Below are 24,865 nucleotides of genomic sequence, written 5' to 3' on the forward strand. Positions count from 1 at the left end.
GAAAGGTTGTTGTGTGAATTGCTAAGTGATGAAATTATCATTGACAAATGAAATATGAGAAGTGTGATTTGAGGCGTAGACTAGCATACATTTAGTATATATTAGGATTCCGGGTAAGGGGATCGCCACATTTGGACTAACATACATTTAGTTCATGTTTTGGCTAGCATACATATGTTAGGATCCCGGGTAAGGGGATCACCTTGTATCGACTCTTACGGGATGATGATGATGATACAAGTGAAAGGGGTATTGGTTATGTGTTAGACAAAGATAATCATGTTTGATCTTATAAAGTTTGGAATGGAGGTTAATAGTGAAAGAGGGAACAATTATTAATAGTTGAATAAGGAAGAGATTCTAATGAAAACCAAAAAAGAGAAGTGAATAAAATATGAATGCATGTTACCCTGTTGAAATTGTTAGATATTCGTGTTGTTATTTTTATGTGATATTCACCTTTCAATAATATGTATTTTATTTCAGGAACATCACATGCACGACAGAAGTAGATCCTAGCTTATGTTCCCTTCTTGTAATTTAGGTTATAGGGGTATACTCTTGTATTTTGTAAACATGAAAATATTTGTATAACTTAATTTGTATAATTAATGGTTAAACTTGATTGAATGAACTTAATCTTTGTGGTTCATATAACTATTTTTCATGTCTAAGTATTTATTTTTTATCCATCCATAATGATATTTTGTTATATAATGTATATCATGAATATTATGGGTAATAGGTGTGGGAATTTTTGTAGAAATTGAAACCCAAGATGATTGGGTCGGGATTAAGTTATGAGATGCGAGTTATTAGAAGTGTTAACAGGTTACATATCGATAACTTGGGACCTTCCGGTATAGCGGGCTCCGTCGAAATTTCAGTAGATTTTAATATGAAAACCATGAATATATATATATATATATATATATATATATATATATATATATATATATATATATATATATATATATATAAGGAAAAAAAATTTACTATGTTTTCGGTTGACATGAGAGTGTTGTTTTTATCCCGGAATGGGGGATGTTACATAATTTCTTAGAACTATTTAAAGACGTGTAAAGCCTAAATTTCAAAACCATTGATGAATAATACTTTTGAACTTTTTAGTTTAACGTGTGAGAGAGATTCTTACGTTATTTGGTTCTTGAACGAACTAAATCTGATTTCTAAGATTATCTGACTCCGTGGCGTCATTTGATTTTATTCCACTAGTGCTAATACCTTGGGATAGGTTCTTATTATGTCACATTCCTAACAGACCTCTTTCATCATTTCAGGATTAGATCACAATCTTGATTGTGGATTGCGTCATCACGAGGTTCACATTAGATAATGAGTCTAGCAGCTCATCAAACCTATATATATCTGGGCTCAGTGCTTGACTGAACTCAGGTATGCTGGGTTATTATTCTATCTTCGGTTACTCTTTTAAAAAAGAGGATATATCTTTGTAAAATAGGCGGTAACGAAAATATTTATACCTTGCATACCAAGAAGGGCTTTCCTTACTTTCCTGTAACATGCATTGCAATCAAAGTTGGTCCTAAGCACCATCCAGAAAAACTCCATAAATTCATAAACAAATCAGAAAATTAATGCGATAACTTTATCAGAGCCTATAGAAAAGAGTTTACCCAGGGGTTTCTATCTCCTATAGCTGGTGGAGGTAGAGATGAAAAGATGATGAGGGACTCCCCCATTATTGTTGGTGAATCCTTCGCTCTTGAGGGTTCTGTTTCTGAGGAGATGATGGTAGGGGCCATAACCCTCGCGTCTAGTTAACCATCCAATTTCAGCATGGAAAATTGGTGTAGAAACTCTAGTGGGATGGGATTTGTCCTAATTTTAAGGCCAAACATGGACAAACGGTGTCACTCAATCTCTTCATTAAAAACAAGTGACATGTCATTTACTTGAACCCTAAAAATTAAAGCTTTGTATTTAGGATTGTGATAAATTTTAATTTGGTCCTTATTATTTCAATTTAAGCTCAAACATCCTTAATTAAGATGAAACTAACTAATTTTATGCAATTACACCCCTGCCAAAATTAATAGAGATCCCTTAAGTCCAGCAGCTCCCTTATTTTCAAATTTATTCAATCTAGTCCCCAATTAAGCCTTAAACATTGATTTTCTTCAATTTAGCATTTGGAAAAGTTTGGTACAACCCCTAATATGGCACACCTTTTGCAGAAAGATCCTTAGTCTTGAATGTTCTCAATTTGGTCTCTTTTAGCCTTAAAACTTCAAATTTCTTGCTATTGAACACCTGATTTTACCAACTTGGCCTTCCAAAGTTTCAATTGTGTCCCTGATCTTTCAATCTTTATGAATTGATCCGAATTAAGCCTTCAAACTTTATTTTTCTTCAATTGAATCCATAAAACTCATTAAAAGTTTAATGAAGTTAGTATATTTAATGATTCTTGAGTCTATTAAGCCTCTAACTTTGATTGGTTGTGTTGAATTGAGTCTTTGATATATATATATATATATATAAAAGGGTGTCATGTATTTAACAAGGGAGAAGGAATATAGAAGGATTCCAGAGCAAAAGTGAAAAAAACTAAGGCTTGGTGTAGGGGTTTTAGAACGAGAAATTGATAAGTGTAGAAGATTATTTTATGACCTTCAAGTTTCGATGGAAAAGGAGGAACAATGCTGCAAGCATGAAAAACAAAAAAGGACAGTCATGGTTATTATTTAAAAGTACGTAAGTGGTTAGTAAGACGTGCTTATTTGAAATCTTTATCAGCCACTATATCCATATAGTGTTAGCAAAAAAGGGATTCTTAAGACGTAAACAATAAGCGTATGAAACAATCATTATTCATATTAAAGATTCGAGGATGAATCTTCTTGAAGAAAGAGGTAATGATACGGTTCAACCATGGATTCTCATGAAGGGCCTTCAATTTTGTGCTTGGGTTTGATGGAGAGGCCATTCGGCCAAGATTGTGTTTTTCCTTGGAATTTAGCTTATGTTCCCTTCGGCTATGATGTGTTTTTGGCATGGGATAGGTTTAGCTAGCCTTTGTTTATGCATGATGATGGATTTAATCCAATCTCTTTGATGATTCATTTGGCCAAATCAAGTTAGCCCATGTATGGGTTTGATTTAGGCAACAAAGTTAGGAGCTTGTATTATGTTTAATTCGGGTTATATTAATGAGTATGAGTTTGGGCCACATGGAGTTCAAAGTTGGCTTGGGCTAATTAATATGCTGGGATCCTTTTCTTACATGGATCAAAAAATTATTCTCCTAAAATTGAAAGGGAAATTCGTTCATTATTGTCCTTATTATTCAGAAAAATATTTAACAACAAAGGAGGAAGTTTTCTAATCATGCAAGGAAACTAAAAGAGGTTGTTGAATCCTACACTTCGAAGGATTATTTAATTGTAAAGATTTAATTCTCCTAGTCAAGGAATGAAAGTGATGGGTGGCTCCAAGGGGAATTAATTTATAAGATTATTTTTCATGTTATGAAGGGAAATCTTAGTCTTACAAGGAAAGAAGACTTTAGCAATTAAATTCTTATTCATATTAGATTTCCTAGCATTAAAGGACTTTAAAAGTTGGCTAAGCAATCCTAGAATATCTAGGAAGGTGGATCTCAACCAAAAGTTATTTAAGCTAGAAAATTAAGATATTTTATCTTGTTTTGTGTCACCAATAAGCTATTATTCAGATTTGTTGTTATCATTATTATTTCTATATTTGAGCTTAATTAATATTTTGGTTTTCAGTTGAGATCTAAGGCTTGTTTGGATCGGGTTTGGGCTTACTAATACAGGTTTAGGGCCAATTTTTGTAAGTGGGTCAATTAAGTAGGGTTAATTTTTTAGAACTATTTAAACACATATAAAACCTAAATTTCAAAACCTTTGATGAATAATACTTTTGAACTTTTCAGTTTAACGTGTGAGAGAGATTCTTACATTATTTGGTTCTTGAACAAACTAAATCTGACTTATGAAAGATTATCTGGCTTCGTGACATTATTCAACTTCATTTTAATAGTGTTGATACCTTAGGATATATTTTTATTGTGTCACACTTTTATGAGACCTCTTTTGTCATTCTATGATTAAATCACAATCTTAATTGTGGGTTGCGTGATCATGAGGTTTGCATCAGATGGTGGATCTAGCAGCTCGCTAGACCCATATATATATGAGCTAAGCGTTTGGCTGAACCCGAGTGTGCTGGGTTATTACTCTATCTCTTGTTACTCTTTCGAAAGAGAGGATGCAGGTAAAAACAAAACAAAAAATGCTTATCCATTACTTACCGTGCACTGCTTTTTCTCTATCAAATGTGTCTCTAACTTTACAAATGGATAACAAAAATCAAATTATGCTTTGGATTGAACTTGAGATATATCTTTGTAAAATAGGCGGTAACGAAAATATGTATACCTTGCATATCAAGAAGGGCTTTCCTTACTTTCCTGTAACATGCATTGCAATCAATGTTGATCCTAAGCACCATACAGAAAAACTGCATAAGTTCGTTAACAAATCAGAAAATTAATGCGATAACTTCAATCCAAGCTGCCGCAAAATGCTTGCCTAATGTGTATATTGTGTGATATATGGCATTTTTAATGTTGCCTTTTCTGTCATGAATATTTAACTGGCTAGAGAGGAGCTTCTTTTGGAATCCAAACGTGTCGATGCTAAACGGACGATAGAAAAGTCCAGATTAAAAGGCAAATGAATGGGATATCTAGATTATGAAGTATCAGAACAACTTTTTTTATTTTATTGTATTTCCTATTATTTTTGGAATCTGATTCTCCAGTTGTTAATAGAGAGGTAAGGCGTGGTGATGGCAGCGTTGTTTACCGGTTATTCTTGACTTCTTTGCATTGTTTTTAATACATATTGCATGAACAATAGAGGAGAGCATCCCTTTAATGTATATACTTAATTCTTCTCCAGAAAGCGGAATACAAGGGAGAAACAAATTAAAACTCTAGTCTTCTCTGCTATATTCTTAACTCTATAGATGCTGCAAAAAGTGAGGGAAGTGGTCACCAATTATTAAGGCAGTCCTCATTTTGTCAACAAGCATTTTGCTGCTTTCAACTAATCAACAGGAATAGAGGATGAAACCAGAACACTTGACACTCATCATGAGTTGAGTTTCAGGAGTTGGTTTTACATAATTTAAAAGGCATGAAAGCGTAAAAATGTCTCATTGAGGTTTCTACTCATTAGATGATTTAATTCTATATTGTAAGGCATTATGTCAGATTAGCTTACAAATCCAAACAAAACAGACCTTGCTTTATTAGTCCTATCATAAAAGATAAAATAATAGTATTTATATTTGATATCATGCTGATTTTGAAATCAACTATATGTGGTAAGAAAGTAGAGGATTCCTTAACGTTTTGCAGGCTAGGTCGGTGAAGACAACAGGGACTCTTGTCGAAGAACCTTCAGCGATAGATTTAGGAGTGAGTGTCACTTTCTTTTCTAACACATGCACCACAATAGATTCCACATCTGCAGACATACATCCTCCATTAGGGAAATCAACTATGTATTTATGTGTGCATACACACTATGTCTTCGGGTAAGTGTAAATTTAGCATCTCTTTTAGTTGAATCTAAATGCATAAAATTCTTATGGTGTTGGGGACAAAATGAAGAGTTGATCAATTAACATTTGCCTTCAATACTGAAATTGCATCATTCACCCTCTTTAGGCAGCTGGGGCATCGCAATTCGGCTGCTAAAACAACTTCCTGAACCTACAACCATCACCAGAATTATTTACCATAAGTAAAAGAAAACAAGCTCCCTTATGTCTATGATCCATTTACATCAAATGAATCAGATCAACAGAGAGAACGCACCAGAGGTTTCTGCGAGGAGATAACAGGAGCTGAGTTGATTCGACGAAGCAGTGGTCTTACATGTTTGTAGATTGTAAGTTTAGCAAGCCCCTTCTCAGCCCAAAATTCCATTGTAAGTTCATGGATTCATCCTCATGTTATAACTAGTAGCTACCCAATAAATGGACCATTTTTGATAGAGAAATGATATCTTTAGTCGTTGAGACAGCAAAGTTGATTGAGATGGAGCATGTGATGGCAGAACAAATAGATGCAAGCCTAGTGCCATGTTGACAAGGGAATAAAGAGAACTTCTTTTTAATCCATCTTTTGTTGTTTAATTTTCTTTTGCCCCCTCCCCAATAAATGCACGCAACAACCAGTGGGAGCAGATTTTACTGCTTCGACAGAATCAGAAGTGAAGTTTGTACTTGATGTTATAGCTCGACAATTATACGTTTCTGAATACTCACAAGTAGCTGCTATATGTGCAAGGTGAATAGCACTCAGGTTAAAAAATTACATCATCTATCTTTTCAATGGAAGAGAGTTCATAGGCATGCAGGTTACTTGAACTTTAAGATCTATTCTAAAAGCCTAAATTATTGTTTCTATAAGAAAATTAGGAAAAACGTTTTGTCCTTGAAGTTGAATGATGATGCTAACAAGCAAGTAGCTATTTTTCAAGAAGAGGCGTCCCAAAAATTATTTCTACCATTTTGAAAAGGCTGAACACTTTTATGTATTATACATGCCAGATCAAAACTTCCTGGATGTTCTGTCCTTGAAATTTAATCTTGAGTTTGAATCATTTGCCCCAAAGTTCATACAAATTATTTGTAACAACAATTTACTGCCTTTCCTTTTGCAAAAAGGCTATCAGGACCCCTGCTGCTATAATGCGCTCCTCCCATTAGAAAGTAGCTTTTGTTCATATTTTTTGTTTTGAAAATTCAATATTCAGTATTGGATTTGATCGAAATTAATTTACTCGTAATTCGTATGGATGAGATATATTTTATCTTTATATATATAATTAAACAAGTAGTACGATTAAATAGCTTGGAGGGCATACTCTCTACCTATAAGCATTGCTGTGAATTGTAATAGATAAATGATTACACTTGCATGGCATTATTAATCCAGTTTCATTTTGAAGGAAGAAGATGAGACGCAGATCTGGTAAGAACAGCTAGCATGATCATGTCATTCGGAACTTGCACTAGTAAGACAATTGGTTCAAACATGCCATTTTCTAGTCTTTCAACATATCTCACATATATATTATCTTGAATTTAGATGTACAGCTAGCTAGTTAGGTAGAAGAAATGAACAAGAAGTGCATGTAGAACACACACCATGCATGGAACAACTCACACTCAAAATGCACTCTCAGCTTATTTAGTCATCTTTCTAACCCTAGATTTTCTATCCAAAACAGCACATCATGGCCTCTCTGTACTCTGAGCCTCCTACCATTGCAATTACTTCACTAGTTTTGCTTCTTCTCATTTCCCTTCCACCCACAATCCTCTCACAAAATCCCCCCATCCCCACTGACCCAACAGTAACTGATTGCACTCCAAGGCTGCTACCACTGGCCGCATGTGCCCCATTTGTTCAGGGCATGGCTCAGACACCAGTTCAACCTTGCTGTGACAACCTCAACCAACTCTACCAGGAGCAGCCTGGTTGCATTTGCCTCTTGCTCAAAGACACCAACTTGAGCTCTTTCCCAATTAATCGCACCTTAGCCCTGGAGCTGCCTGCTCTTTGCAACGTGCAAATTAACATTGCTGCCTGTTCAGGTATATAATATTCAATCTGAACATTCTAGATCATAGAGGCTGTTGTTCTTTACCATAATTCAAATCCCATTTTCAAGACTAGAAAGATTTAACTTTTTTTCTTTTATTTTCTCATTATGAATTTTATTTACCACTATGTGTGCTAAAACTTCGCAATTTCTTGGTGAATCAGGGACCCCTCAGGTCCTCTCTAGTCCACCTGCTTCTCAAGTTTACCCGGGAGCACCCTCCAATTCTTCTGTTGGGAGACACACCGACTATTCTTTTGCTGGTATTCATAATATTAATTTGGCTTTGCATCCATTAATTTCATTCTTAGGTGAACCCTTTATTATCATTACAGAATGACGGTCCCCTTATCAGTGTTTAGAAGTAGAAAGTGATTTTATTAACAATCCGAGTCTGGTTTTTTATTTTTCTTTCCTGACCATGCTTCTTGTTTTCTTTTGGAACTCAGCTTCTCCTGTGGTTGAAGGGGAGCCAAGATCCTCCATCATGGGAATCGGATTTCATCGGAGTACTGGTGTTAAGTTGGAGGCAGAAGGTTCTTTGATGCTTCTGGTGACTTTGGCAGTCGTTTCTTTATCAAAAGCATTTCGTTGGGTCTAGGTTAATAATAAGCATGTTGTGTTTATCCTATATTGGTATTCTTAGTCTTAGTATTTGGGATAATACAGTGCTGGTTTTAAACAGTTGTTTCTTATGGATGATTGCACCTGTATTAGAAAGGTTAACCAGTTTGGAGTGTAAAAGGTAAGTGCTTGAACGGCATTTTTTAACCTCCAGTGATTTTATTGCAGAAGGCTATGCAATCGTGAAATCGCAGCCAAACTACACGGTTGCTATAATTTAATCATAAGACATGAAACCTTTGAATACCACCTCAACCCAAAATGCCACTTATCACTCAAAGTGAGCGGGAGGAGTCTATGAAAATACATTTTAGTAGTAGGTAGACAACGAACAAAGAGAACAGCAGGAAATTACCTAGCAATTTTTTTGTCAGGATGAAATTATCAATATGATTTTCCCATTCCGCTTTGAGTTTTTCACTAAGCTACTTCGAGCTAACAGCTGCTTCTTTTCTTTGCCACGAATTGACGTGCATATACAAACAACTTGAATATCTTGAAAATGCCGAGTCTTTAACCATTTCTTCCCAAAAGTCCTATTCCAAATAATTTCCCATATGGTTTCTCTAGTTAAGAATGGAAGAATTAGGTCAAACCCCCCCCTTCCTATCAACCCTCAAGTTTTCAGTTGAAAACTCTTTCCAAGTTCAGCAAATCAGAAGACTTGCATAGAAACTGAAAGAGAGAATTTCAGACAACCACACAAAAATAGTGTGTGCTAGTAAACTGAACTCATACTAGGAATTTTTCTGTATCAATATCTCACAAAATAATTACATACATACATTTGAAAAGTTACAAAATAGAAGCATTACCTTGTCAATCAAGGACATTCTTTTGTAGGATCTATATCATAGTCCAGAAGTAGAGATTCTTCACATTCAGTATAGAGTGACTATTCCAAACTAGGTGCCACCTCAGTTGGATTGGAGTCGAAGACGTCAGAATTAGATGCTTCAGGTTCTTCTAAAAGATCCCGCGACTGGATTGACTCTTTGTATGCAGGTGTCTCCTTAAAATCCGCTGCCCCTCCATTGTACGTAGCCACGGCAATCCCACATGCAACTAGCTGGCAAATATAAGTAGAACATTAGCCCTAAAGAGTAACAAAGAAACTACTTCCACTAATCTAAACTGAGAGAGGAATCTACTACTGGAGATAAAGTAGCAGAAATCATTCACACCAATTAAAGCTGCAAGCCAAAAGTCTTGAATATATAGGCTTCTATAAGAAGTAGCTTCAAATTTTTCACTGTCCAAACTGAATTAAGGGTTCTCAGCCGTTGTAAGATTGACATGCACAGAGGTCAAGCAGAGATAGTTTCCAGCTTCCATGTGCTTATTTTTTTTCTTCTATTCTTTCGGAAGTGAAAGAAATAGTAAAGAAGAAAACTTTCATAACCTTGGTCATAGCTAGTCAAATACCAAGAAAACCAGTATTCCGTGTTAGAAAATTCTATCCCCGAATATCCAAAAACATTTCTCTATCTGTATCTTCTCTTCGTGTTCGTTTTCCATCTTTCTTCCCATATTAGCCAGATCATGCACCGGTAAAAGTAAAACACAATCAAATGTATTAAAGAAACAAAGGATCACCCTTTTATTCTTCCATTACATTACATTTCATTACATAATACCAAATGTATCCTAAATTCATACACAAATGGAGTATTAATTTGCAGCAACTTGAAACCATACAAAAAATCTTCTACCCATTGATTTCTAAGAATTGTTGGAGTATGTCTATAAGTAGTTGGTAGTTGTAATTGCATATGAGATATCTGAGATCATAACAGGGACAGAGAACAAAAAGTTCCTAGATCACATATAATAACAACTTAAGTAATCATTCTCGAAAGTACAACCAATACTCTGAATCTCAAGTCTAAAAACTAAATTTTCTTTACCCACAGTTTGTTGGGCAATGTTAGAAACAATCCACACTCAAATGACTATAACTAGATTCAACTTAAATTTCTAGTGGTCAATAGATTCACCCCGTCAATAGCATAGGATAAGAAATTGGTAAGTTATAGTCGTATTTACAATCTTTTTCAAGCAAAAAGCCAGAAAATGGAAATATACGATGCATATGAGGCAAATAACTATAATTAGCAGCAGAAAGTCAGAAACAAGAGCAACAATACTTGAACAAAAGATAAAAGTAGACAGGCATATCATACCGCAAAAACAATGCCAAAAGCCCACATATACTGCACGAAGAAACCAAAACCATCCCACTGTGGGCCTTCCCAGAAATCAGGCTCATCCCCAGGAAGCTCTGGCAAGAAATAGCCATCATAATTCTCACCAACACTTGTACTAACATTTTTAACTTCACCATTAACATTTTCATCACCACCACTACCATCCCTTTTATTCTCTTCTTGGTCTTTGGTCGAAGTAGTTGAGCTCCTCCTGTTCTTGCTGTCAAACTTGCCAATTCTAGAGACAGAGGAAAGTTTCTTGTTGGAAGCTGAGACTATATGGAGGTGATCTTGAGGTGATCTTCTCAGTGGAAACAGGAATTGAGGACGGCATGGAGTGTGGGTGTAAGGGTGGTGTCTCGTGGGGTTGGTGTAGAGGATTCTGCCTCCACCACCATTGCCATTGGCTATGAGCAGAGACATGAATTCGGGGGCGAGTGAGGGGATGAGATTTTGCGAACCATGGAGACTAGTATTATGAGGATAAAATGCAAGCCGTTTTCTGTGTTCCTCTCTAGTTTTGTGGGCTTGGCTTGAACTGGTAGGCTTAGTCTTTATTGTGCATTAAAAATATCACCGTGTAACTACTTTCAATTGGGCCTAAAACTGTGTTACCCAAAAAAAACAATTTTCCTTTATTCTTTTTAGTTTTCTTCTCTTTTTTTCAGTTTTTTAATGAAAAATAAAAAAAATACATGTTCATTTCTTAAAGTTTCATAATATTTATCCAACTCAGAAAACTAGAAAATGTGTTTATATTATACTGCTTTTTATTTTCGAAGAAAAATCATATTGAAATTAAATATGTTTTCTAAGATGTTTTTTATATTTTAATGTACTTAAATATATTTTTTCCTAATCTTAATGGTATTGTCCATTTTTTAATTTATTTATCATTATTCTGATAGAAGTTTTTCATCTAATTAAATTGAATGAAATGCAAGATTAAACACAATAAAAATAAGATATTTTCATTATTAAATTTTTATTAATCATAAAATAAATTAAACACCCGAAACAATATTAATTAAAATATAATAAAATTTATTAAATTATTCCAAAGAACAAGAAAGAGAGAAAGAATCTTAAGTGTTGGACCATTTAAAACAATCATAGTATATTTAAAAATCCAATTACAATTACAAGAAAGATTCGACTAAAATGTAAACCAAATTTGTGAACAACTCTACTAACTCATACTATTTTTTGTCAAACATCAACAACTCTGCTTGTTATTGGGATTAACTTCATAACATTCAACATGATTGAAGTTAGAAAAATCTAACAGCTTGATTATCCCATCAAGTTTCCGAAACATATAAATTATTAGAACTTTAAAGTTAAACATTGATCATTTTTTCCATTTTTTAATTTATTTATCATTATTAAACACTACTCTTTTATCACCTATTCCTTAGATTGTCATCGTCTTGGTGAAACAATCCATTTGTGCCTTATGTTTACTTAGCCAATCCATGCCCAGAATCAAGTCAAAATCATATAGCTCTAACGGCATAAGATCTACCATCAATTCTAACCCTCCAATATATAGTCTTACCCCTCTATAAATATCATCAATAAGTATATTCTCTCCTAGAGGTGTACTAACCGTCACTCTTAAACCCAAGTTACTAGATAACACATGCAAGTTATTCACAATTCTATAAGATACAAAGGAATGACTAGCTCTAAGATCAATTAAAGCATAAATTTGCATTGTATTTAACTGTAAAGTACCTGCCACCACATCAGGTACAGCTCCCACATCCTCCTAGGTCATGTGATATACCCGACCCTGAGTCCTCCCTTCCTGATTTCTGAGCCTCTCATGAGTAACACTCATCCTTGACTGGGTAGGCCTGATAGGACGATCAACTGTAACTAATTGTTGTTGGCTCTGAACCTCAATCCTCTAACCATGGGCTCCCTCGGTAGTTCTATAAGGACAATCCTTCTTCCTGTGACTCGTGTCCCCATAATAGTAACAACCTCTACCTACATACGGGCACTCTCACCATCGATGCCCCTCTCCTCTACAAATATAACATCTCCCCAACATCGCAGAGTAATCTCCAGGGTGTCGCTGCTCACACCCATGACATAATGGATATACTGGTCCCTTCTGCTCCGTAAACCCTCTAGTAGTTTTGACTCCCTGTATAGCCTGTCCTCCCCAATATCATCTTCCACTTACCTGTCTAGATCCTTCTAAGCGACCTCCTGGGGTTAAACTCCCACCTCTTCTCTAGAATTGTCCTGATGATTGTCCGCTCTTCCCTTTCTATAGGAGAGGAGGTCTCCTAGTCAAAAACTCAAAATCTCTCCTCTTAGCTCCAGTTGTCTGACTCTGCACGACCACTGGCTTTGGGGTATCCCTTATTACCCTTTCCATACCCTGAGCTGCCTGTACCAATTCCCGCATAGACTGAAACTGCATGACTATCAATATCATCCTCAATTCCTGTATGGCTACGTCTTTTGGACGTGAGCTGAGCCCAATGGAGATGTTTATGGAGACACATGTGTGGAGTGAAGACCGCCAAAGGAGGGTGCAACAGTTCGTCGACAACCATGCTCAACACTTCGTGGTTTATTCGTTCAACCATTTTATTTTGTAAGTTATTATTTTCTTGAATTGAATATGATGATTTCTTTTTTAATTTTCAAGAGACATATAATATCCGGTTAGGGAGAGATACGGGGTCGATCTTTCGACCCACTTAAATTTCGATCCGAATTTGTAGATGGAGGCAGGATCATCTGGTGGACCCGATTAAAATCAGGTGTATAGACTCTTTAACATTACAGCTGATAATTTGTGGGCAGCCCGTAATGTCTCAACCGTTGGGAACTCTCAATAAGTATCGAGCACCCAGTCTAAAGAGATCATGGCCTTGGAACAACAATATCAACAACTATTATTTCATTACTCACATGTGAAGCAAAATACAGTGTTGTTGCATCATGAGTCCTCCCTGCAAATCATAGGTTTATCTTATAAATTTTCCTCACTCAAGAATATGTTTTATAATAACCATATCAACAGCCAATAAGTCTTTCTTTCAATCATTTCTTTATATTTTATGTTTTTCTCATTACATCTATTAATATTGTCGTTTTTTGTCCAACCATAGTTTTCATTCCTTTCTTTATATTTGAATTGTTACTGTTTAAATCACGAACTGTTACTATCTAGACATAGGATTATTACTGTCCAACCGTTACTGTCTTGACATTGAACTATTATTGTCTGATGTCTCCTCAGATTTTTAATTATATCTTGAGTTATAGAACTTCGTTTCAAGTGATATTGGTCTCGTTGGAAAGCTAAGACATGAGGCTATAAGTTCTTTAAAGGAAGGAGAACCTAGTTCTACCCCCAAGATAGTCAAAATTGCTCATCACAAACATTGGATTGTTACTGTCCGACTGTTACTGTTCGACCTCTCCTCGGATTGTTAACTATATCTAGGGTTTTTGAACTCTGTTTCAAGTGATATTGGTCTCGTAGAAAAGCTAAAACACGAGGCTACAAGTTCTCTGAATGAATGAGAACCCAGTTCTACCCCGAAGATAGTCAAAATGGCTCATTAACATACATTGAACTGTCAATGTCCAACTGTTACTGTCTAGAAATTGAATTGTTACTGTTCGATCTCTCCTCAGATTTTTAACTATATCTTGAGTTATAGAACTTCATTTTAAGCGAGATTGGTCTCGTTGGAAAGCTACAACATGAGGCTACAAGTTCTCTAAAGGAAAGAGAACCTTGTTCTATCCCCAAGATAGTTAAAATTGCTCATCAACAAGCATTGGACCGTTACTGTCTAGAAATTAAATTGTTACTGTCTGACCTCTCCTCGGATTGTTAACTATATCTAGAGTTATAGAACTCTGTTTCAAGTGATATTGGTCTCGTAGGAAAGCTAAGACATGAGGCTACAAATTCTTTGAATGAATGAGAACCCAGTTATACCCCGAAGATAGTCAAAATGGCTCATTAACAAACATTGAACTATTAATGTCCAATTATTACTGTCTAGAAATTGAATTGTTACTATCTGATCTCTCCTCAGATTTTTAACTATATCTTAAGTTATAGAACTTCATTTTAAGCGAGTTTGGTCTCATTGGAAAGCTACAACATGAGGCTACAAGTTCTCTGAAGGAAAGAGAACCCCGTCTATCCCTAAGATAGTTAAAATTGCTCATCAACAAACATTGAACTGTTATTGTCCAACTGTTACTATCTTGACATTGAACTATTATTGTCTGACGTCTCCTCAGATTTTTAACTATATCTAGAGTTATAGAACTTCATTTCAAGTGAGATTGGTCTCGTTGGAAAGCTAAGACATGAGGCTATAAGTTCTTTGAAGGAAGGAGAACCTAGTTCTACCCCCAAGATAGTCAAAATTGCTCATCACAAACATTGGATTGTTACTGTCCGACCTCTCCTCAGATTGTTAACTATATCTAGAGTTATAGAACTCTGTTTCAAGTGATATTGGTCTCGTAGGAAAGATAAGACACGAGGCTACAAGTTCTCTGAATCAATAAGAACCCAGTTCTACCCCAAAGATAGTCAAAATGACTCATTAACAAAAATTGAAATGTTAATGTTCAACTGTTACTGTCTAGAAATTGAATTGTTACTGTCCAGTCTCTCCTCAGATTTCTAACTATATCTTGAGTTATAGAACTTTGTTTTAAACGAGATTGGTCTCGTTGGAAAGCTACAACATGAGGCTACAAGTTCTCTAAAGGAAAGAGAACCTCGTTCTATCCCCAAGATAGTCAAAATTGCTTATCAACAAACATTGGACTGTTACTGTCTAGAAATTAAACTGTTACTGTTCGACCTCTCCTCATATTTTTAACTATATATAGAGTTATAGAACTCTGTTAAAAAGCTAAGACATGAGGCTACAAGTTCTCTAAAGGAAGAAGAACTCAGTTCTGCCCCTAAGACTGTCAAAATTGCCCATTAACAAACATTGGATTGTTATTGTCCAACTATTACTGTCTAGAAATTGAATTGTTAGTGTCTAACTGTTACTGTCTAAAAATTAAACTGTTATTGTTCGACTTGTCCTTAGATTTTTAACTATATCTATAATTCAACATCCAAGCATCAATTCATAATTGACTTTGAAATGACTCCTAAGACCATGTTTAGAACACTTTACCTGGTAAGAATTAAGGTTTCGATCTTCAACTCCCTTCTTTTCTTTCTAATGACAGCCGACCCTCCCCTTTTCTTTTCATGTTCAAATTTTCTTGTTAATCCCTTGCCCACAAGTGTTTATTCTACCTATAAACCTTAATCTTGGATGGGTTCTTGAAATTTTGGTGTTTCTCTCTTGATTTGCAAAAATAGATACAAAACTCCCTCTTTTCTTTCCTGACAGTTGTAGCAGATTTTTGGTGAGAAGAGGAGTATTTATACTCTATAATTATTCTTATTTGCATTTAGGCCCTATTTTCTTTAAGTGTATTATTTTTTCCCTCTAAATTTTTTTTCTTCTTATAATAAAGTTATACCTCTTTTGTTTTCTTATAATTTCACCCCATAACTTTTAGTTTAGTTTATTTAATCCAGCCTTGATTTTTTCAGGGTTTAGAACTACCTTTAACATTTGACTATTCATCAGCTGACCCTCTATCTATACTCTAATAAAATCCAACAGTTGACCTGCTCTTACTAGTGTCCCCTACTCTCTTCTTAAACTGGTTATATTGTTTTCTTTTTTCCTTTCTTAAAAAAGAAAGCCTAGGAAGTTTACCCATGGAATAGTCAACCTCATTTCTTTTTCCACCACCTAGTTGGTCTTATTGACCCTCAACAATGCACACCTCAAAAGCTTGGGTTGCTTTTGTCAAATCCTTCATCATCCTGAATTGTAGGGCTATCAATCCCTATTTCAGTTCATGATTGAGTCCATCTCTAAATTTTTCTATCATGTGCTCTACTAGTAGGCACATGATGTGGGGCAAACATTGAGAGGTCATTGAACCTTCTCTCATACTCCAACACAAACATATCATCTTGCCTCAATGCTAAGAACTCATGTTCCTTCATTTTGCGGTGATACCATGAGTAGAACTAATTATCAAATTCAACTTTAAAATTTTCCCACATCCATAACCTCGTGGCTCTCTTTCTCCTTGATTGCACTGTCTCCCACCATGATTGAGCTCTATTGTATAATAGTTGAGTGGCACAATCCACTCTTAATTCATCTGGCACCTATATCTGAATTAGGTTTTTCTCTATTTTTCTGATCCATCTTCCAATAATTTTTGTATTTTGATCCCTCAAGAAAGGCTCATGGCCCATCTCTCTCATGCTCTTTAAAATCCATATTAAGGCAACTACATGATCTATAGGTTTCATAACCATTGGAGTTGGTGGCATTACTAGAGCTACTGGGAGTATAGAGGCCAGGGCATTACCCATATTTTCCATCACTGCCTTCACTATCCTTGCAATAAAAATAGGGTCAGCATACGGAGTAGAGGCTCTCATAAGTGCCACTGGTAGAGGCACAACTGTATGTCCTTATTGTTCAGCCCTCTTTGGCTACGATACTCTAGCTTGTCTAAAAATGGTATCATCTAGGAGTCCAACGAACTCATCTGATCTCCTCTGAATGGAAATTGATAGCACATGTGAGGCAATATCAGCTAGGAAATCCTCCCATTGACTTTCTTCATGATCTATATCTTGATCCCTCCTCCTCACTAAAAAGAGATTTGTCCTCCTACCTTGTCTCATACGAACCATCCTAAAATAACTCCACATATATTAATTTCCATAATAGTTCCTGAATCCATGCCAGGGCTTTGATACAAAATGTAACATCCGCCAATAAAAAAAATATTTACTTGTAATCATACTTAATGTCTTATGAAATATTGTAACTTTTAGAGTGAGATTATACACACACACACATATACATTCTGCTAAGAAATCTTAAATTGTAAAATCTATCAAAATTTGGTTGAGTCTCTCCTATAATGGGAGATCTCAAGTTATCGACTAGAGCCTGTAACACTTCATGTAAAACCTAATGAAAATGTAAGTAAACGGTCGGCCTATACTAAACAAAATCTAAGAGAGCAAACCAGACTACTCTAGGGAGGATTTGGGAGAGGGGGAAACTGGTTCTAGGATAACTTAAAGAGGAAAAAGAACAAAGTGGAACAGCCCCTCAAACACCCCATCACACATCCCATCACACATTTATAGGGGATATAAATACAAGGGGGAGAAAAAGAGATGACTCTTCCTCTCCTCCAAAACCAGCAGCAGTTAATGTTGCAGCTAGCACCATCCCTAAAAACAAAACATAACCAAGACAACATGCATGCAAATTCCCTTAACTGTTGAGTGCGAAGAGAGTTATATATAAAAAAAGAAAACAAAAAACATGAAAGAAAGGGGAGTCTAGAGGACCGGCTGGAACAAGCAGAGGGAAGAAGGGAGAAACCGAAAGAAGGGGGAGGAATAAACTACTAAAACCTTTCCTAAGGTTACCTAAAATTGTAAGGTAAGCAAAAAACATCACTTTCCTACTTGTTTCTTAGAGATTTCATGATAGGAGGAGAAAACTTCAAGAGAATAGTCTAGGCTCATGCACCTATGATTATTGAGGACTAGATAAAGAGATTAAAGAAAATGAGGCTGAATGGGGGGACATAATTCTAGAAATGTTAACAAAAAGAAATGAATGGACATGATGAACAAAACCTTGACTAAGGACTAGCTAAGCGAGATAATGAAAAAGGATGAAATGAAATGATAAAATATGAAATTTATGACCTTGTTTAACTTATGAAACATATTTGAGCTGAGATAAAATTCATATTCATGATAATGTATTGATTGTGCATACTTAATTGAAGACTTGTGTGAAAATGAAATCTAAAAATGTGCAGAATTATGATCTTGTTGAACCCTTAGAAGGATGTTTAAGTTGAAACAGGATTCATGTTGAAGTTAATGCTTTGATTTGTTATGTGATTGGTGAAATTGCATGGTTATGAACCAAGTGAATTAAGTTATGATTGTAGCATGTTGTTGTGAATATACTTATGATAAAAATGATGAATTGCATTTGTAAACTAGGGAGAAAATGGACAATAATGTCCGATCAAAGAAAAGAGAGGGAAAATCATGAAGGAAACTATGCATGATGAACAGACTTAGAATGACATGAGATGGTGTGGAAATAGAACCCTTATATGTTGTAGAATTTCTATTAGTTGTGTTGGTGCATTGTCATGATACAATTGAGAACATAAAAATGTATGATTGTAGCAATATTAGGTGCCGGTTTTGGAAATGATGATTTGGGAGAAACCTTGATAAATGTACATGCAGAGATTTTGCTTTTATGTTGCTTGATAATGTATGATAAATAGAGTATGATTAGTGACATTTTATGTTCAGCTTGATAAGGCGTAGTGTAAACCTTACGAGTAGTCTAGGGAGAAGGTATAACCAAAAATGACTCGATTTATCGCTGATGATTTCTAAATTAGCAGCGAATTAGTTTGCATTGAAGATTTCTAGGTCGGTAGAGATGCAATTTTCATCACCAATTTCTGAATTGACAGTAACCTATGTACGTTGATAATCCCGACGTTAGTCATAGAACTAGACTGCATTGATGATTTCTAGGTCGGCAGCGACGCAGTTTTCATCAATGATTTTTGAGTTGACAGTAAATTATGCGTGGTGATGATCCTAGTGCCAGTCGCAGAACTGAATTGCGTTGACGATTTCTAAGTCAGCAACGATGCAGTTTGGTCAACGATTCCTGAGGAAAACAATAGATCAAATGCGCTGACGATTTCATATGTTAGCCGTAGGACTGATTGCATTGATAATTTCTAGGTCGATAGTGACTCAGTTTCCATCGATGATTTCTGAGGTTGTAGGGGATGATATTCGCTGATGATTTCATACATCAGTCATAGCTCAATCATTGTTGATGATTTTTGTGTCACCAGCGAACCAGTTTTCGCTCACAATTTCTGTGTCGCCAGCAACCCAGTTTCGCTAACGACTTTCTGCGATAGCAGTAACTTAGTTCATTAATGAATTCCATATCAAAACTAATTTAATGCTTGTACAGATTTCGTCATCAGTCTGATCTAATTCACTATAAAACTCAAGAATTAAATGCTAGGACGTTCATGAGTGGCTGCATTTAAAATATGTTGATTGCATGATTGTATAATGTGTGGAGCACTTGAATGTGAACATGTGTATTCTTGAAATATATATGATGATGGTTATGTGGTTGCTTGATGCGAATATGTTGATTATGATTATTTGATGTGTCAGGTGGTATGATCATGATCGAACCTTTAACTAGACAAGGGCACCTATCGGGGGGAACAGGTAGGTGGTTTCCACCTTCTTCTTGGATAATGTTAATTTTCTGAAATGATTTCATTCTAGAAGATATATTATTGTGTTGTGGTGAATATTAAACTGTCTATGAAATGTTTGATTGAATTAATGATAAGCTTCGGCTAATGGGATCTTAAATGGATGGTCGGGTTGAATTGATGATTAGCTTCAGCTAATGGTATCCGAGATGGATGGTCGAGTTGTGTTTAATGATTAGCTTCAGCTAATGGCGTCCCCATAGGACAGATAGAAGAAGTATGTGGATGTAAGGAGGAGACCCCTCAAGTTTAGTGTGGGGGACCAGGTATTCATAAAGGTAGCCTCGTGGAAGAACATGTTGAGGTTTGGATTGAAAGGAAAGCTAACTTTCCATTTCATCGGACCCTTTAAAATTTTATAGCAAATTGGGCCAATAGCTTACAAAGTAGACTTGCACCCACAATTAGCCAAGGTCCACGATGTGTTCCATGTCTCTTTACTATGAAAGGCTGACGTGGATCCCACTCGAGTTCTACCCCAAGTTCCGGTAGAAGTCAAGGAAGACTTAACACTCGAACTGAGGCCCACAAAAATTCTAGATCGGGGAGTGAAAGAACTACTGATTATGGCAAAGCGCCTACATAGAAGAACTTGGGAGAAGAAATTTGAAATGAAAAAGAAGTACCCCGAACTATTTGAACCAGGTAAAGAACACGAAACCTCTTTAATTTCAAGGATGAAATTCTATTAGGAGGGGAGAATATAGAACCTAGCAAAAATTTAAGTAAAAGGTCGACCTATACTAAACAAAATCTAAGGGAGCAAACCGGCCTGGTCTAGGGAGGATTTGGGAGGGGGTAAAACCAATTCTAAGATAACTTAAAGAGGAACAAAAACAAAGTGGAAAAGCCCTCAAACACCCCATCACAGTTATGAGGGATATAAATACAAAGGGGAGAAAAAGAGATGACTCTTCCTCTCTCTCATAACCGGCAGCAACTAATGTTGCAGCTAGCACCCTCCCTAAAAAGAAAATAGAACCAAGACAGCATGCATGCAAATTCCCTTGACTGTTGAATGAAAAGAGAGTTAGAAAAAAAAAACAAAAAAATGGAAGAAGGAGGGAGATAGAAGGAGGGAGAAACCAACAAAAAAAGGAGGAAGTAGCTACTAAAACCTTTCCTAGGGTTACCTAAAATTGTAAGGTAAGAAAAAAACACCACTTTCCTACTTGTTTCTTAGAGATTTCAGGACAGAAAGGAGGAGGAAACTTCAATAGAATGGTCTAGGGTCTTACACCTATGATTATTGAGGACTAGATAGAGAGAGTAAAGAAAATGAGGTTGAATAGGGGGACATAATTCTAGAAACGTTAACAAAGAGAAATGAATGGACATGATGAACAAAACCTTGACTAAGGACCGACTAAGGGAGATAATGAAAAAGGATGAAATGAAACGATAAAATCTGAAATTTGTAACCTTGTTTAACTGGTGAAACATACTTGAGCTGAGATAAAATTCATGTTCATGATAATGTATTGATTGTGCATACTTGATTGAAGAGTTGTGTGAAAATGAAATGTAAGAATGTGCAAAATTGTGATCTTATTGAACCCTTAAAAGGTGTTTGAGCTGAAACATAATTCATGTTGAAGATAATGCTTTGATTTTTTTATGTGATTGGCAAAATTGCATGGTTATGAACCAAGTGAATTAAGTTATGATTATAGCATGTTGTTATGAATATACTTATGATAAAAATGATGAATTGCATGTGTAAACTATGGAGAAAATGGACAACAATGTCCAATCAAAGAAAAGAGAAGGAAAATCATGAAGGAAACTATGCATGATGAACATACTTAGAATGACATGAGATGGTATGGAAATAAAACCCTTATATATTATAGAATTGTTATTATTTGTGTTGGTGCATTGCCATGATACAATTGAGAACATAAAAATATATGATTGTAGCCGGTTTTGGAAGTGATGATTTGGGAGAAACCTTGATAAATGTACATGCAAAGATTTTGCTTTTATGTTGCTTGATAATGTATGATAAATGGAGTTGATTAGTGAAATTCTATATTCAACTGGGTTGGGATATATGTAGGGGGAAAGCTGTAACGTAAACCTTACGCGTAGTCAACGGAGAAGGCAAAACCAAAAATGACTCAATTTGTCGTTGACGATTTCTGAATCAACAGCGACTTAGTTTGCGTTGATGATTTATGGGTCGGAAGCGACATAGTTTTCATCAATGATTTCTGAGTCGATAGTAAATTATACGCGCTGGTGATCCTAGCATCAGCCGCAGAATTGGAACGTGTTGATGATTTCTAGGTCGGCAATGATGCAATTTTGTCAATGATTCCTGAGGAAAACAGTATAACAAATACGCTAACGATTCCATGTGTCAGTCGTAGGACTGATGGCGTTGATGATTTCTGGGTCGGTAGCAACTGAGTTCGTGTCAATGATTTTTGAGTCAGCAAGGGATGATATTCGCTGACGATTTTTGTGTCACCAGCAAACCAGTTTTCAATGATGATTTTTGTGTTCCCAATGAACCAGTTTTCGCTGACAAATTTTATGATAGCAGCGACTTAGTCCATTGATGAATTCCACATCATAACCGATTTAATGCTTGTGATGATTTCATCGTCGGTCTGATCTAATTCACTACAAAACTCAAGAATTAAATGCTAGGACGTCCGTGAGTGGCCACATTTAAAATAAAGTGAAGTGTCTTGATATGATGATGTTCATTGTATGATTGTATAATGTGTGGAACATTTGAATGTGAACATGTGTATTATTGGAATATGTATGATGATGGTCATGTGGTTGCTTGATGTGAATATGCTGATTATGATTATTTGATGTGTCAGGTGGTACGATCGGGATCGGACCTTCAACCAGACAAGGGCACCCCTCGCGAGGAACAGGTAGGTGGTTTCTACCTTCTTCTTGCATAATGTTAATTTTCTAAAATGATTTCAATATGGAAGATATATTATTGTGTTGTGATGAATATTAAACCATCTATGAAATGTTTGATTGAATTAATGATTAGCTCTGGCCAATGGCATCCAAAATGGATGGTCGAGTTGAATTGATGATTAGTTTCAGCTAATAGCATCCTCAAAGAATGGTTGGCTTATGTTTACTGATTACCTTCAGCTAATGACATCCTAGTAGGATGATCGAGATGAGTATTATGATTGGTTTTGGTTAAGTGCATCTTAGAGTGATGGTCGGGTGGAATTCGATGATTAGCTTCGGCTAATGGCATCCGAGGTGGATGACCGGATTTGATAGTTATAATTAGTTTGGGTAATTAGTGTAACCATATGGATTGAGTTATGTACGTAGGGAATTATGAAAGAACTATAAATGAAAAGTATCGATAATGTTCTTTTAGTTATTTATTTTCTTGTTTTTAGTTGCTTATAATTCTTGCAATTATTTTGTAATATAGCAGGGACGTCACACCAATAAGGTGCGTAAGGATCCCATTCCACGAGTCCGTATATTTTACAAAGAACTTTGTATTCGCATGTTTATGTCACTATATATTTTGTATGAACAAATGTATTAAATGTGTAACCGTCGTCCGACACTTTTGTATAAGCTTGTAATGACAGTAGTAGTATAATAGAAAGGCAAACTTATGAATTTGTAAATGGGATGTAATGTAGACTTATGAACATGTAAATATGATGTTGTGAGTATGTGTAATGAACATTTTTTATGAAGATGTTGATTTACAATATCATATGTATATTGTGCCATACTAATGAATGGAATCTATATATCAATTCCCGGAATGTTATTGTGAAAAGCATCGAGAACATAATGGCTTACAAAAAAAAATTCTTACCATCAATTTTAACTATGAAAAATTGAGATATTACAATTGATATCAGAGCTCCTGGTTTGGATCTTGAGGAATGAGTATAATAATGTTCTTGTGATCTATTTTCAGGATGGTGAGCACACGAAGGGGGACGTGAACCGAGCCACCCTCCATAGAAAGAAGGAGTAGAGGCTGAAATGCCCAAGACTGGCAGAATAAGGATCCATTGGATGATACTACTTCCCATGCTCCAGTAAGATCATCTAAACCCTTTAAGGGAAGAACTGCAGAGGCTGAGGAAGAGCAGGTACCAAATCGGACGGGGAAAGTACTCCTAACGTGGGTGGGACGTTAAGAAAGAACAAAGACACACCCCTTAACTGTTCCAACAGGGATGCGCCCGCCTTATGTTGATCCTGAAATCCTAGTCCAACAGGCATGAATTGATTGAGTAAGTACAAGTCCCTGATAGACTGCTATATTAAAATTGTTACATTCCAAATACCTGAGGGTAGGAGGATAGTTTTTGAATGAGAGAGGATTCCCAACCCGATCACCTTAATATTTGTAACAGCCTGGAAATTTCTGAGAAAAGGATGTATGGGATACCTTGCATACATCTTAAACTTTGATGGAGGAAGTCCGCGATTGAATGATATTCCTATGGTGAACGAATTTCCAGACGTATTTCCCGAAGAATTGTTGGGACTGCCCCTAGAGTGAGAGCTAAAAGTGTCTATAAATACTTTCCCAGAAGTGCCACCCATAGCTCAACAACCATATCGAATGGCTCCGACAGAAATGAATGAGCTAAGGACCAACTACAAGAGTTGCTAGACAAAGGGTTTATACGACACAACAATTCACTATGTGGGGCGCCAGTCTTATTTATGAAAAAGAAAGATGGAACCAATAGACTTTGCATTGACTATCGTCAATTGAACAAAATAACAATGACAAATAAGTACATGTTACCGCGGATAGATGATTTATTTGATCAACTGAAGGGAGCTAGAGTATTTTCAAAAATAGATTTGAGGTCAGGGTACTATTAGATAAAGATTAAGGAGTCAGAT

The 24,865-nt window shown here is 35.8% G+C and overlaps 2 protein-coding genes and 1 long non-coding RNA gene across 4 annotated transcripts; 1 reads left to right on the top strand and 2 right to left on the bottom strand.

Annotated features, from left to right (window-relative positions):
- Nucleotides 1-1,666: 1,666 nt before the first annotated feature.
- LOC133676339 (uncharacterized) lies at nt 1,667-7,362 on the bottom strand. 2 transcript variants are annotated; one of them, XR_009835578.1, is made up of 3 exons: nt 5,897-6,348; nt 4,449-5,791; nt 1,667-1,863 (listed from the first exon to the last, which is right to left on the bottom strand). It is a non-coding gene; the product is annotated as an uncharacterized LOC133676339 (long non-coding RNA). The 2 variants fall into 2 exon arrangements; XR_009835579.1 differs by lacking the exon at nt 1,667-1,863 and having other exon boundaries at nt 5,217-5,791; nt 5,897-7,362.
- Nucleotides 6,873-8,462, top strand: LOC133676338 (non-specific lipid transfer protein GPI-anchored 10-like). Its single transcript, XM_062098001.1, has 4 exons — nt 6,873-7,057; nt 7,317-7,683; nt 7,856-7,954; nt 8,141-8,462. Exons 2-4 carry the CDS (start codon nt 7,323-7,325, stop codon nt 8,290-8,292), a joined length of 612 nt encoding a protein of 203 aa, XP_061953985.1. The 5' UTR covers nt 6,873-7,057; nt 7,317-7,322; the 3' UTR covers nt 8,293-8,462.
- A 541-nt stretch (nt 8,463-9,003) lies between these two features.
- LOC133676337 (uncharacterized) lies at nt 9,004-11,015 on the bottom strand. Its single transcript, XM_062098000.1, has 2 exons — nt 10,499-11,015; nt 9,004-9,384 (listed from the first exon to the last, which is right to left on the bottom strand). Exons 1-2 carry the CDS (start codon nt 10,943-10,945, stop codon nt 9,211-9,213), a joined length of 621 nt encoding a protein of 206 aa, XP_061953984.1. The 5' UTR covers nt 10,946-11,015; the 3' UTR covers nt 9,004-9,210.
- Between the last annotated feature and the right edge of the window lie 13,850 nt (nt 11,016-24,865).

Source organism: Populus nigra, chromosome 16, assembly GCF_951802175.1.
Source record: "Populus nigra chromosome 16, ddPopNigr1.1, whole genome shotgun sequence".
NCBI classification, from domain to species: Eukaryota; Viridiplantae; Streptophyta; class Magnoliopsida; order Malpighiales; family Salicaceae; genus Populus; species Populus nigra.